The sequence below is a fragment of the Bacillus rossius genome, chromosome 11 (assembly GCF_032445375.1).
Source record: "Bacillus rossius redtenbacheri isolate Brsri chromosome 11, Brsri_v3, whole genome shotgun sequence".
Taxonomy (NCBI): Eukaryota; Metazoa; Arthropoda; class Insecta; order Phasmatodea; family Bacillidae; genus Bacillus; species Bacillus rossius.
This window is the reverse complement of record NC_086338.1, coordinates 55607143-55621710: the sequence shown is the minus strand read 5'-3', so window position 1 is coordinate 55621710 and position 14568 is coordinate 55607143. Positions and strand designations below refer to the sequence as shown.

General features: G+C 42.2%; 2 protein-coding genes across 5 annotated transcripts in view; one reads left to right on the top strand and one right to left on the bottom strand.

Annotated features, from left to right (window-relative positions):
* The window catches only part of LOC134537041 (E3 ubiquitin-protein ligase Ubr3), a 115925-nt gene that overhangs the window by 20392 nt on the left and 80965 nt on the right, over positions 1-14568 (top strand). For both annotated transcript variants that reach the window (XR_010075917.1, XM_063377258.1), the window contains exons 9-10: positions 769-995; positions 1805-1960. Coding sequence is in view for 1 of the 2 variants with exons in the window: in XM_063377258.1 (XP_063233328.1) it covers positions 769-995; positions 1805-1960 (383 nt within the window). In the remaining variant the exon portion in view is untranslated. The remainder of the gene's footprint in view (positions 1-768; positions 996-1804; positions 1961-14568) is intronic.
* Positions 8072-14568, bottom strand: part of LOC134537042 (uncharacterized) — a 40665-nt gene continuing 34168 nt past the window's right edge. Inside the window, exons 2-8 of one of the 3 annotated variants that reach the window (XM_063377260.1) lie at positions 13672-14397; positions 13447-13588; positions 12834-13189; positions 11793-12013; positions 10950-11188; positions 9988-10135; positions 8072-9154 (exon numbers count right to left, since the gene is read on the bottom strand). In XM_063377260.1, coding sequence (XP_063233330.1) covers positions 8839-9154; positions 9988-10135; positions 10950-11188; positions 11793-12013; positions 12834-13189; positions 13447-13588; positions 13672-14211 — 1962 coding nt within the window. In that variant the 5' untranslated portion in view covers positions 14212-14397 and the 3' untranslated portion in view covers positions 8072-8838. The remainder of the gene's footprint in view (positions 9155-9987; positions 10136-10949; positions 11189-11792; positions 12014-12833; positions 13190-13446; positions 13589-13671; positions 14398-14568) is intronic. The other 2 variants (XM_063377261.1, XM_063377259.1) reach the window with 2 other exon arrangements.

Below are 14568 nucleotides of genomic sequence, written 5' to 3'. Positions count from 1 at the left end.
AACTGGACATTATTGAAAAGGTAGACTCCAACCCCACTGCCCGCACGTGTTAATAGCAAAGGAACTGGTAATTGCAACATCCACATTAAGTACAATATTTAACAAGCTGAACAATCTTCTTTCTCAAGCTGCGAAAACGTCACAGAGTATTAAATGCCTGAAAAAAGGATAATACGCCGATGTCCAAGAACCATTAGGTAATAGAAAGTTTGTACATGTGTAGTTCATTAAAAATAATATCTGCATTTGCTCATAAAACTGTTGCTTTGAGTATTTTCATTAATTCTTTTCTTGGCTTAGGCCTATGTGTAAAGATTTTGCTTTTGAGTATGTATTGCCAATATAAAAGTTTTCCCAGATATAAAGTTTCCCCTCTATAGTGAACATATAAACTACTCCCTTCAGATTCGTTATAACAGGGTTCTACTGTACTTAAAAATAAAAATTTTAAATTGTCAGAAAAACCTGGAATTTGTTTTTTGCCAAACGAGTGGCCATCCTATACAATCTGCACTCAAGTAAAATTGGAAAAACATCGCTCTGAAAAAATGATAACCATTGCACCAATTAAAAAACAAGACTGTTTTCTTTTTATATCCATGTTAGTCAAGATATCGGAATGTTGCTGAAGTTGGCATAAACTCGGTTAATTGAGACTGTACTGTAATTTCGCGGGGCAGTGTTTCTGAATGGATCTGTATTGTTTGCGGCGTGAAGGAATGTGATAGGCTGATAGCTCCCTAGTGACGTGCGCTGTCTGGCGGGCAGGGATGAACGTGAACCAGCGGGAGCTGACGCAGCACGTGGAGTTCGAGCCCAACACGTACTACGCTGCGTTCTCGGCGGAGCTGGAGGCGAGCGCGTACCCCATGTGGGGGCTGGTGTCGCACCTCACGTCGGGGGCCACCGTGGACCTGACCCGCCGCGTGCTGGCCAGCTGCCTGGCCGCCCTGCAGGAGTGGCTGGACGCCATCAACTTCACCAGCCCCAGCATCGTGAGTAGCCTGTCCTCCCGTCCTGCCAGGTCAGGGAGGTTGGGATTGGTTGGGGACGAGTCGGGGAAGTTCTAATTGGTTGGGAATGAGTCTGGAAGTTCTAATTGGTTGGGGACAAGTCAGGGAAGTTCTAATTGGTTTAGGATGAGTCAGGGAATTTGGAATTGGTTGAGGATGAGTCAGGGAAGTTGGAATTGCTTGGGGATGAGTCAGGGAAGTTGGAATTTGTTGGGGATGAGTCAGGGAAGTTCTAATTGGTTGGGGACAAGTCAGGAAAGTTCTAATAGGTTTGGAATGAGTCTGGGAAGTTCTAATTGGTTGGGGATGAGTCAAGGAAGTTGGAATTGGTTGGGGACGAGTCAGGGAAGTTGGAATTTGTTGGGGATGAGTCAGGAAAGTTCTAATTGGTTGGGGACAAGTCAGGAAAGTTCTAATAGGTTTGGAATGAGTCTGGGAAGTTCTAATTGGTTGGGGATGAGTCAAGGAAGTTGGAATTGGTTGGGGACGAGTCAGGGAAGTTGGAATTTGTTGGGGATGAGTCAGGGAAGTTCTAATTGGTTGGGGACAAGTCAGGAAAGTTCTAATAGGTTTGGAATGAGTCTGGGAAGTTCTAATTGGTTGGGAATGAGTCAAGGAAGTTGGAATTGGTTGGGGACGAGTCAGGGATAATCAGTCATAATTACGGAAAATCCGCGATACTCGGCTGCACTGATGCTCCACTCTTATCCCATCACAAGCTCATGGCATGTCGCCGGGAGCACCTTGTCGTAACACGGAGAGCGAAGGGAGTACTGTGGCCTGTTGCGCAGGACGACAGCCTGCAGGTGTCGTTCCACCTGCCGCTGCACCGCTACCTGGCGGTGTTCATGTGCCAGGCCATCAAGCTGCAGGGGCTGAGCCTGCGCGACGTGCTGCCGCCCCGCGACCTGCTGGCCCTCGTCATGATGCACCCCCTGCGCGTGCAGGTCAGTCCCGTCCGCGTGGCTCTTTAAACGAGCAATTATTGTGTGTGTGTGTTTATATGTATATAATCATATAATCTGAATCTCGGAAACGGCTCCATCGATTTTCATGAAATTTAGTATGCAGGGGGTTTCAGGGGCGATAAATCAATCTAGCTAGGACTCATTTTTAGAAAATGTTGTTTTATCCGAGTGTTCAATTTTTTATATATACACACACATATATATATAAAATCATCTGAATTTCTGAAACGGCTCCAACGATTTTCAGCGTAGACTCATTTCAAGAAAACCTTCCTGAAGTTAATCAGGTTTCCGCTCGCCCCACACGTGCTGCTAATGTAAGATGCTTGCGAAACTTGACTAACATTATATGAGCGGAAAGGTTTTATGATTTAGATGTTACACGAGACGTGCGTCACATCGTTTGGCCGCTGAAAAAAATATTATTCATATTTCATAATTTCATCAGTATGTAATTAGTATTTAAATATAATTTCTAAAAAAACATAATTTACAAAAAAAAAAAAATACCGAGCAAAGCTCGGTCATCCAGGTACTATATATAAAGCCAACATTACAGCAGCCATAACTGTACATGCGACCTGCAGACATCGCTCAACTTTTTATGTTTTCCTGAGAATTATTTGCACTTACATTAGCAACATATTGATAATTTTCGTCCTACTAGAAGGTTAAACCGGAGCATTTAAAAAAATCTCGAAACACTCCTTGGTGCCTAGGCCCTGGCAATTCCCCCCCCCCCCCCCCCCTTATTTTCATTTATGGCCTGTACAGGATAAATCTACCCCCCTTCCCGGCCACATTCTTATTTTTATCGACAGCCTGTACAGGGAAAAAAATCAAGAATATACTAGACGTTGCAGAACAAAAGGGGTGCCCATAAGGCGAAACCGCTCCCTTTAACTTTGTAAATTTCACAGGATAGAATGGTGTTTTTGGGAAAACAAAAGTGGGGAAAAGAACATTCCTCTACACGGTTCTGGACCCCACAACTGCTAAGGGATTTTGATAAGTGGTCCTTGAAAGTCAGCAATGGCAAAAAATAAAATTCTATTTGTACCAGAAATCCTTGCGTAATAGGTACTTGCCTGAACGTTGTAACGATTGTGTTTTAGTCAAAGAATCATAACACCACATCACCATAGTTTATTTCCCAAACAGTTGTCTTTAACATAACACGATGTTCAGTGGTTGATGACTGAAAATTCTCCTACATGATGACAAATGAACAATTTACATAACTTTGAGCTCAACACAAATAACGATGGCATAAAAATATTGATAAGCACTAACAAAAATATGAATATGCTTAGCATTCAAACACATAAATTTCTCTCTCTTAAAACAGTGGCAGAAAAAATTGTGTGGGTGATTTAAAAGACTGTCTTTTGTTTACATTTTAAACTTGAATAACAGTTATTTGGGGTGGTTAAATTTGTTTTTTTAAACATTTCTAATGATAAAAAAGAAGATTACAGCAGTTAACATGGGCACTCTTTTGACATGTTCATTAAAAGGCGCGAATGTGAAAGATTGCCATGGATTATCGATCAGTATTCAAAATTGTTTGTCAGTACCAAAGTATCGAAAATACACACTGGCAGCTTACTTGCTGCATGTATCTATAACAATGTGACTCAAAATCAAAACAAACATAACTAAACGTTCCAGATTTGAGAGGAAATTGGCAGAAAATGTGATTGTAATATTGCTGAATTCAAATACAGGTTCAGTGGCAATTGTTTGCAACCAAAATGGAAGCATAAATAATTTTTAAAATGTTAATGTGAGATTTATTTATTTTTCATTAACTAAAATTTGGTATCTTAATTAACAAGATGTAAGTAAACATTTACTACCTTAGAACTTAATATTGCATATTTAAGAACATAACCATTTGACCTATGAAAATTATACTACCATATTTACTCGCATATAGGTCGCGGCAATTTTACCAGATTTGATGGGGAAATAATGAAGTGCGACCTATATATGAAGAATAAATTTTAAAAATTTTTGAGGAATTTTTTTTTTTCAATATTTTGCTTTGAAATGCGAAAAAGAAGTTTATATAGGTATAGGCAAATTTATTTACAATGTACACATACAGCGAAACCCCTTATTTACGTTGTTATTTACGTTTTCCCGTTATTTGCACTATATCCTTCAGGTCCCGTTTAGTTCCCATTTAGTCCAATACAATCCTTTCACGCAAATTACGACTCAAAAATCGAATCCACCCCCTATTTACGTCACGTAACAACCATAAACAACCAGAAAATACCGTGTGTACTTTAAGAGTAGATAAGATTAGCTAGTAGGCCTAAAAACATCATGAAAAACATAAAGTTTATAGTCGGCAATGAACATTTTAAATCGCAAAATATACATATTTTATAACATGAAAAGTTGCTTTTATTTCTAAACATGTAATAATTTAAGCCTAGGCGTGTAAAAGTCCGAGTAATTATAGCTGGTGACAATCTAAAATGCACGAGGGAAAAACGTAAACTCACGAATGTATGAACGTGGCTGATTGTTAAGTTCTGATACTGTATTTATGTCACAACTTAGCCGAAATACTGGTACGAGACAAACTTCACAAGATAAAATGAGCGAAGTCTTGGTAACGGTTTTATACATATTTTATAATTTCGGAAATATTGTACAGTTGACGCATATTTTTTAAACTAACAATTTATTTCTGGGGATCGTAATTAATTAATTATTGGTATCAAGACATCAAGATGGACGTAAACTTGAACATGTCAAGGCAGCGAGAAAACTGGTGCGTATACCAATAAACTGGTATTAGAACTGGACAAAACGGGTACACGGGAGGTGGAGCTTATATTTTTTTTCCGCTAAGCTCACATCTATTGGCTGGCTGCTGATGCAAGGTCACGAGTCTGGGCGTGGGCGGAGCGTTGAGTGAGTAATACTGCGCATGCGCAGCTCAGTGAACAAAGAGAGCCAGCAGGCGCGCCGTAACAGCAGCTGATCGAGTACAATGACCTTTTTCGCGCACGGCGCGGTAATGAATTACCGGTGCGACCTATATGGGGGGAATCTTAAATTCCAAATTCAAGACCTCAAATTATGGGTGCGACCTATCTGCGATGGTGACCTATATGCGAGTAAATATATGTATTTTACTATTACTTACCTTTTAAGAAGTTCCCCCCCCCCAGAAATCTCTTAACGTGGGTTTTAAAAATTTACATTCGGAAAATTGTGATGCACTACGTATCAGTGCATCTAAGCTGAGGCTGTAGCTCGTGTAGCTTGTAAGGCTACATATGTGAGTTTAGTTTATGTATGTGTTTGAACAAGCAGCTCGTGCAGGCAGTAATTTTTGTATAATTTATAACTTTCAAAACTAGTAGTCAATAGTACTACAGGGACCTACAGATATTTTTGTGATCCTGATAGCATTTGAAAGTCGGTTGCCAGTCATATGTTATATGTTTATACTGCTTTCTAATACTACTTTGCCATTGCCCTTCCGACTCCCTCCGAGAATGCGACGGCCGTAGCAGGATGTCCACAGTTAGTACTTTCGTACTAGATCTAGTACTTTTATAAGTTTTTTAGTGGCCTAGTACATTTACGCAGATCTAGTACTTTTTTTATTTAATATAATAATGTTACAGTATCTCCAATATGTTTTATTATGAAGCGTAATTATTTTTAAAAACTATGGAATGTATGTGTGTGTGGTGTGATATTTAAGTTAGAGCATTGCAGTGTCATAATTACTTCCTAAATTGTTAAAACCATAACAAATTATAATTTAGTACTTTTTTTTTTTAAATCTAGTACTTTTTTCTCGCCTAAATTGGTACAAAATATGTTTTTCCTTGTGGGCACCCTGGGCCGTAGGCTCGGGGGAGGATCCCCCCGTGGCCCCGAGAAGAGTGAATTGTAGGCCTCACGACGGGCCTGTGCAGGTACTGTCTGCGCACTCGGTCAGGAGGTGGCGGCAAATATATTCCCCTCCCTCATGGGCCTCCACTCCCCCTATGTGGAGGGGGAGACAATTAGTCCGAACGCCAGGATTTTCCCGGGGGGTCGTGGCCTCGATCGCAGAGGGAATGATTTCGGTAGGCAGCGTCGCGCCGTGATCACTTCCTTGGCAGTCTCAGGGAACCTCCTATTGCGGTAGGGTGTCAGCAGGGTGGGGCAGGGGCGAGGAGGTATCTGGTCGACCAGGCTCGTGGTGGTTTCACACGCTGTTTCGACGTTGCCGACCCACGACCCGTGCTTAGTCCCGACATGCTTTCCCGGCCGACCAATCCGATTAAGTACCGAGCACTTGAGGCACGGCAGATCCGCAGACTGGTCTTGCAGGGTCCTCCGGCTGCTACGAAACAACGGCAGGAAACGAGGGAAGGCGCGAGGCATGCACCCAGCACAGTCGAAGAAGCGGGGAGAGGAACGAATCTCTACCGAACAGAAAATACGTAAAGTACGTGGCATGCGGGGGAGGGGTTATCGCAACGCACAATAGCTAGGGGCAAGATTAAACGGTGGATTGGGATGAAACCGAGATAAAGCCGAAAAGCATGTCGATTCACGGCATAACACTGACAGGCAAAGTTATGTTGTGAAATCAAACAGCATTGAACCAAAACTTAATTCATATCACAAAAGAAATACCTGATCTTATAATGTTTCAAATTAAAGGAATGTCATTATTTCCATACAAAAATTGTACCAAAGTGCATTAATCAGAAAAATTAGTTTAATTTGTTTTATTGTACATCTCTTATTAAATCACTTGCAAATAACAAATGCTCGCTTATTTATTTTTTATTTTTTTTGAATGTATTGATTTTATCATAAAAATGCAGCCATACATTGTTTTGGTGGTGTAAATATTACAAAACAGTATATATAAAAATAAAAACAATATTTCCAAAATCTATTTCTGTTATAAAAATGAAATTGGATTGAAGTCGTCTCTAATAATAACTCACCCCAGCCCTCTGGTTTGCCTTGGAGGCTTGACTTGTATCGCTAACTGACCCTAATTTACGTCCGGTAGCAGCAATGGCATAAGGCGTCTTCTTGCATTTGTACGGTCCTAGCGGAAGGAGCGAAAAAGGGGGGGGGGGGGGGAAGGTGAAGAAGGGATGAAGGATCTCTGTGGCGATTGGCGTGCTTCGACTCGCCCCTTTTTCAAAGGCACGAGAGGGGTGGTAAACACCTGGGTGTGGTGAGTCACCAACAAGGACAATATGGTGAGGGATCTGTCGTCAGAGCCCTTGGATTGAGGCATGGGGTCGCAAAAACTATGTATGCTTATGAAAATGTTTTAAAATTACTAACAAATTAAAACATCCTGGAAATTTTACATTTTGTGGTTGGCAATTCCCTTAAATGCACATACACACACAGCAACCTCATTTTTATTATTCTGTTACGCCTGCCATTTTTCAATTTTTAGGCACTCGAGAAAAATAGTTGCATTCTTCCACTTTAAGTTGCCACTGGCATTGTTTTATTTTCAGGCTGAGAGATTCTTACTTTCTGACGTTCAAATTTGTATAAAGGTTGATCTTTTTCGTATCATAAGATGGGGGATGGGTTTAGAAATTTTTGGTGATCTAGCATATTTGAAAACAATAGGATTCTTTTCTCATCAACAAAAATGATAGCTTGTGAGTTAGTGTTTTTTTTTTTCCCCCTTTAATTTCACTTTCATATCTTTTGAAAATTATGTTTACACTGCAAAGAAACATCCTGTTATATTAATTTTGTTTATAATAGTGTTTGAACTAGCGTAGTTTGTATTTTATGAAATTTGAAATAGGTTAATGGAAACATTTTACTGGTTAAAATTCTCTACAAAAATATTGAGACAGACTCTTGGGTACTTAAATATTGTCATGCTTCTAATTTTTAATCCTGCTGAAAGTTAAACAAATGATTGTACCTTGGGTTTATTTATTGCAAGATACATAGATGGTACTTTCCCTCTTGTGATTGGTCAAGAAATTGCTTTGCGTGTATAAAAATTTTTTTAACTAATTTTCTCAGTAATTATAATCACTATCTTTAAGAGGATGTACATAATAGGAATTAATATTTTATCGTTGCAATATATTTACTTCATCCCTTCACCAATACATTTGAAGTGTCTAACTACCAAGTTACAAACATCAGATCAACGGCAGATAAATTTGTCTACTGTCATTAATGTTGAGATGAAACTTATTGACATAAATCAGTTTAGGGTACATGGTTTATTTTCTACGGTTAAATCTAGTGTAAATACAGTATTGACATTACATTGCTTTATGCTTCTGTGTGCAAAATGTGCGTTTTCAGTCAACCCCTCTCGTAGCAGTACATTTAAATAGCATATTGATAAAAAGTATATATAAAATAACACCCTTGTATTCCTTGTGTTAGTTTCACCATCATGCAGTCTGTATTACAATTATTGTATTGCAGATTCGTGATTGCAATGACAACACGTATACCTTTTTTAAGTCTTACGTCTAATACATACATTACAAGTTTTTTGGGTATTCACATCAAATGGAGTTCTTTTCAACTTGAGCAAAAACTGTGGGTACATTTACTGCGCAACATTGACATACGAGTAATTAAATGTGCAGGTTTGATTCAACGGGAAATTTTGTTTTCTTTTTTTCATATATCAATTTAAGTAGGACAAGTGATTGTGATCTCACATGGAAGAGTATAATCTGTTAAAATGATTGATACCTATTGAACAAGCCAAAAGAATGCAAAGACATACATGGGGCAGAGTAATAACTATATGCTAAGATGAAGTTAATGTTTTTATCTTTCTGAGATCGCGGCACTAGGGAACCCCGGGGGGGTCGTTATTTCCGCCTGTTGTGGTAGCGCTGGTCCGACGGGAACTTGGCGCTGATGTGGGGCGCGTAGTCGTAGGTGAAGACCTTGGGCGCCACGAAGCCGCCGTAGCCGCGCTGCCCCTTGTGGTAGATGCCGGCGCCGGCGAGCAGCGTGGGGGGGTTGGAGCTCACCGGCTGGGCGTCCAGGAACGGCACTGTCGTCTGGGCCGCGTCCGCGTCGACGTCCGAGTGCGTGAAGAGGAGGAACTGGTCGGGCTTCGAGTCTGGCTGCGAGGCGTAGGAGCGGGTCGGGACGTCAGGGTTCTCCAGGTCGATCCTTTTCCTGGAACGAAGCGCAAACGCACGCCTGCTGCGACGACTCACCACCGACCGGGGAAAACTTCGATAACACAGGAAAACTGTTTACAGTAGTTTCCCGCTAATCCGAACCCCGCTAATTCGAATATCCGCCTAATCCGAACAGGGCTAGGACGAATTAAGAAATATTTTTATAACAATTATGAACCTTGAAAAGCAAAGAAAAACAAGTTCTTTTTCAGGTAATGTCATACGTTTATTAATATGTACATAAGACAATTATGATTAATCTATTTCTCCTTCAACTAAAAAAAAAAAAAAAAAAAATACGATTACGTACATAGTACTTAAATATTTACGTATTAATATTATGCTAAATACGCTAAATAATAAAGGTGTGTTTTGTGTCTGATCTTTAATATTTGACACATCAGATGTTAAATAGCCCACGCCTCATAAAAACCATAAATGGCATTATATAATAAAATTCCGCCTAATCCAAATTTTCGCTAATCCGAACAGGGTTCAGTCCCATATAGTTCAGATTAGCGGGACTCTACTGTATATCTTAGAACAAAAACAGTATCAGTAATGTGTAATGTCTTAAAATAGCAAGTATTGTCAAAGTTGTTGAAACATTTTATTAATTTTGCATGTTATTTTTGTTTCTCTGCATGGGTTTTTAAGTAATTTGTATTGTAGTACAGTTTTGCTGCACAGAACTGATGATACAGCGGGGAGGGGAGGAAATTTTAAATGGAAATGGGGAAAATGGAAAACTCTTTGAAATGGGCTGAAGTAAAAGTGTAGGAACCTTGCCAACGACGTGTTTGCAACCTGCAGTTTTCTATAACTTACCGTGGGGTCACCAGCGAGGCATCCGTGTTGTCGTTCGCATGCCAAAGGCTTTTTTCTTTGGGCTGTATGAGGATCCCTTCGGTGAAGTTGATAGGTGTTGCCATTATTTCAAGATTCATGTGCGTTCCCACACGTCGAAAGCGCACACCTGAAAAAAAAAGTTTTGAAAGCATGAGCACCACGCAGCAACTGCCTAGTTATAATTTCACGTTTAATAAAAACTCTGGTGTGAAAAAAAAACATGGAATTGTCAGTAAAAACAAATAACGTAGTTTTAAATTTCAATCTGGATCCTGAAAAGGAATATTATTAAATTAAAAAAAAAAAAAAAAAAAACATTCTATGAACGAAAGTAAACTTAACATTACATCCATTTTGGATTAAATCGGGTAAACATTCTGTATTTTGGTTGTGAAAGAAAATATTCACCAACTAAAATTACTGGAAATTTCTCAATTGTTTTGTCAGAAAAAATTCAAGGAAAACGAAACCGTGTTTGTTATGTTTCATTATATTTTTGACGTGATAACGTCTTATAAATCGATGAACGCCGGCTGCACGCACAAAAAATTGTCACGTTCCGCCTGGAGCCGAGCGTGCAGGAACCAGGCCAACCACCATGCGAGAAAATCTATAATATCAAACAGGTTAAGGCAGGCTTTTTTTAACTAATTGTTCGTGATTATATTTAAACAAATTATTTAAATTAAATTTGCAAAAAACTGTAAATAATGTTTGAAAATTAAAAACTACGCAATTTTTCATCAATGTTTTCTTATGACGTTATCATGTAAAATTATCGTCCGTAAACCGGCTTTACAGACAACCCCCTTTTTTTTTTAAAATATAGAAATGTATTGGCTTTCATTCGGTTAGCGCGAGGGCAAATGTGAGAGCTCGAACTATTTCAGAGAATGCACAAATCGTAAGATACCGAGTGCCTCTCCCGCAGGGGAAGTCACCTGTCAGGACATGTCCGGCCGGGACCATTAGGTCGTCTATGTCGATGGCCCTCTGCTCCCAGCTGAGGGTGTGGTAGTCCTCGCCGTTGTGGACGTCGGAGTCTGATATCCGGTAGTCGTCGACGGGCCGCCAGCTCAGAGACGTCTCGTTGATCTCCCCGTGGGGGAGCAGGGCGCCCTCCTGTATCTGCAGGTGGATGACGCGGTTGTCCTTCACGAACCGCAGCCCCGTCACGACCCTGTCGGGTAGGAGCAGTTACCGGCTGTTGGTTCGACGCCGCACTCACATCGGACTCTGTTTCATCACCGAATACATTGTGATGGGTTGCATCAGTCCGCCCAGAAATGGTAGTCCTAATCAGCTTGCTGATGAGGACTTAAAAAAAATTATCTGTTCTGATCTGGAGAGATTTGTTTTCTCTGGGTTCTTCTCATTTTCCTATCTTATTCTGGCTCGCTTCATCTCGCCCATCATGCAGGTCTAAGGTTTAGAGTTACCCTCCCAAGTACCTTCTGTTTTTTTATTTGTAACTTTTTTATTAGTTTTTGTTCCTAACAATACAAAATGGTTTTCCAACAGTCCACTGAAACGAATGAAAATTGTTTTTCTTTGGTTTTTCCCCACTTTAAATTTAATTGATTTAGTGATGATGTAAGCTAATGAAGTGGCTTGGCTTCTGGGTTGTAGCCGTGTCCTTGGCGAATAATTCACAGACGTTTCGGTCGACGTTTCAGTCGCCATCATCAGGGAGCAGTTACCTACTGTAACAATGGCAGTGAAAGCCTTCGAACGTTATTGACGTAAGCACAGAGGGGTTCTGGACGGAGGTGTAAGAGACTCACATGTTGTTCTCGACGTCGGCGGCGACGGGCCGCAGGTTGAAGTAGCGGTCCGACTTGGGGCCCTGCTCGTCGCACAGGCAGAAGCAGTAGGAGCAGTGCCAGAACAGCCAGCGCCACCAGCTGTCCACCTTGGTGGTGCCCCGGCTGCAGGTCCCCTTCTGGCCCAGCACCCGCCCGTTCTCGTACTCGATCCAGCTGTAGCGGCGGTCGCTGGCCTTGTCCTGGGGGAGCCAGCGCCCTTGCACAGTTCCCGGCAGCTCACCTTTTGGTGTTGCTTCAAGTGTCTGAACACTTCGTGTGCTTTGGGGTTATTTAAAATTTTTGCATTTTAATACGCAAATAGCGAAAAAAAAAAAATTTTAAAATGAACCATTCAAAAATATAATTTATTTAACATTATTCTTGATGGTTATTGAGTTTCAGAAAATACACTTTTTATCCAAAATATTGTCAAATTATTTTCAGCCATAAAGATTTTCCCAGCCGAGATTAAAATTTTTAGAATTTTGAAAAAGTTTTATTAGCAGCAATAAAACACCAAGAAAAAAAAAATTAAATGTATTTTATAACCTAAGTTCAGACTTATTTTTGAGCTTCCTTAGTGCTGTGCTGTATTAATTGCCAACTCGGAAAAAAAAACTGGCGTCTTTTTGCGACTGCTTTAATTGGACCGCATTTATTGTTTTGACAAGTCCGAATGAATGCTAAATCAGTAATGACTAGAAGCACCACAACTAATGAAGCAAATGTAAGTCAATAGAGTACAGCGTAAAAATTACAAATAGTTACCTAAGTTTCAAGAAAACATAGTTCATCATTTCTAGTTTGCAAATTTTGAACCCAAAAATTTCCAGGTGGTCTGTGCGTTTGTCTTTTACGGATGATATAGTAAGAATTTTGTTTAGTTAAATTAATTTTACGTTGCGGAGAATGAATTCACGCTGAAAAAGAAATTAAAAAAACGTTGGAAAATCGGGTATATTTTTCTGTTCTGAACACAGTGTCTCATTGATCGTGTCATGCACATGACGGATGACTTACCGCCTGACACACCCACATGTCGGAGTCGATGAACCGGCAGTCGATGAGCCTGCCGTTGCAGCGCGGCTGCTGGGAGCAGAACTGGTTCTGGTAGCAGCCGTGGCTCTTGGCGTAGGAGTAGTAGGCGCAGTTCTCGCGGCACGTCGACTCGGTGCTCATGTCCACCTCGTTCTGCACGTGTCCCTGCAGCAGCTGCGTCAACTGCACGTACGTCTCGCCCTCGACGTGGTGCTTGGGGTCGCAGCGACGCAGCTCTCGGCCGGCGGCCCGCATCGCCGCCTTCACCGCCGCCACCTTCTGCTCCGTGCGCACCTCGTACCGGTCCCGCATCATCTGGGCCTCCAGCGTGAAGTTGCCTGCGCATTTCGCACCAATACTCATCAAATGGCCATTTTCTATTATAAATACTAAAAAAAGTTGAAAACCACATAGAAAAATAGTAGTAACAAATTGTAAAAAACATATTTTTTTGGTGTGCCACCAATATTCGGAAATTGACGTTAGGGTATCATGATCCAAAGAAGGTTTGTAGATGCTGAATGTAGCGCAAAGTAACGCATTCACATGGAAATACGACTGCGGTTAATGCGGTAGCGCGTGAAGTATGTACTACCTTTATCGTACAGCTTCAGCAGCATCCACGAGAACTGCATCATGGCGTAGCCTTTGAGCTCGGTCAGGGCCACGGACGTGTACAGGTTGTACAGCAGCTGTTGAGCGGACTGCGGCATGTTGCACACGTTGCTGGCGGACTCCTGCAACAGCGTTCAGGGCGGGTGTTGCAAGCGGGCCGGGCGGCGGCGGTCGGGAGGCCGCGGCGTGACAACTCCCCGGGTACCTTGAGGGCCTGCTGGAAGAGGTCGCCGCCGGCGCCGACGGGGTTGGCGATGAGGTCGTGCAGGCGGGACAGGGACTGGGGCACGGAGGAGGTGGAGTCCTGCAGGATGGTCTCGGCGAGGTCCGTCCACGCCCTCCGGGACGAGGGGAGGACGTCGGGCCGCGTCTGCTGCTCCTGGAACCTCCGGAAGGAGTCGTAGAGCGCGCGGATCCTGCGCAGCTCGGCGTCGGCGCGCGCCCAGGCCCACAGGGAGCCCAGCTCCGTGTACTGGCCCGTGCGGGGAGAGCGCTGCTCCACCTTGTCCCCGAGCGTCTGGAACGCCCGGAGCAGCTCGATGTCCGCCCCGCCGAGGCTGTCGTTGGCGAGCGCCACCCAGCGGGGGTCCTTGACGTCGTCCCACAGGTCGTGGACCAGGTCCATCAGCTCGTACCGCATCTCGTCCACGTTCGTGAGTCCCGTGTCGATCCGAGTGCCGTGCGCGCTCGCGACCAGAACGCTCGCCACCGTCGCCACGGCCGCCAGTATCACGGCGGTGCACATGTTTAAGTACGTGTCGCTGCTTGCGGTCCCAAGTTTATTTTCCTCAGGAATCTTTGAGTCTGTAGTTCTTTTTTACATTTTATGCGGTGTTCCACCTCACGGCACGGTACGCACGTTTTCCGGCCTCCTGGAAATTAAGTGGACATATTTCGGTGTGACTCGCGGTCGCTAGCTTCATTTGTTGACCTGGAATACAAATACTGTATCGTGCAAGTTTTTACTGGCACCTATGTCCTTACAGATGCTTAAAATTGAAAATTTTGGAGTCAATATTATTGGTGTTCTGTTTTGTGTATTAACTTTTTGCTCCTTGCCTAGGCAATTGTGTTTTGACTATTTTCTCATTTCATCATTTGA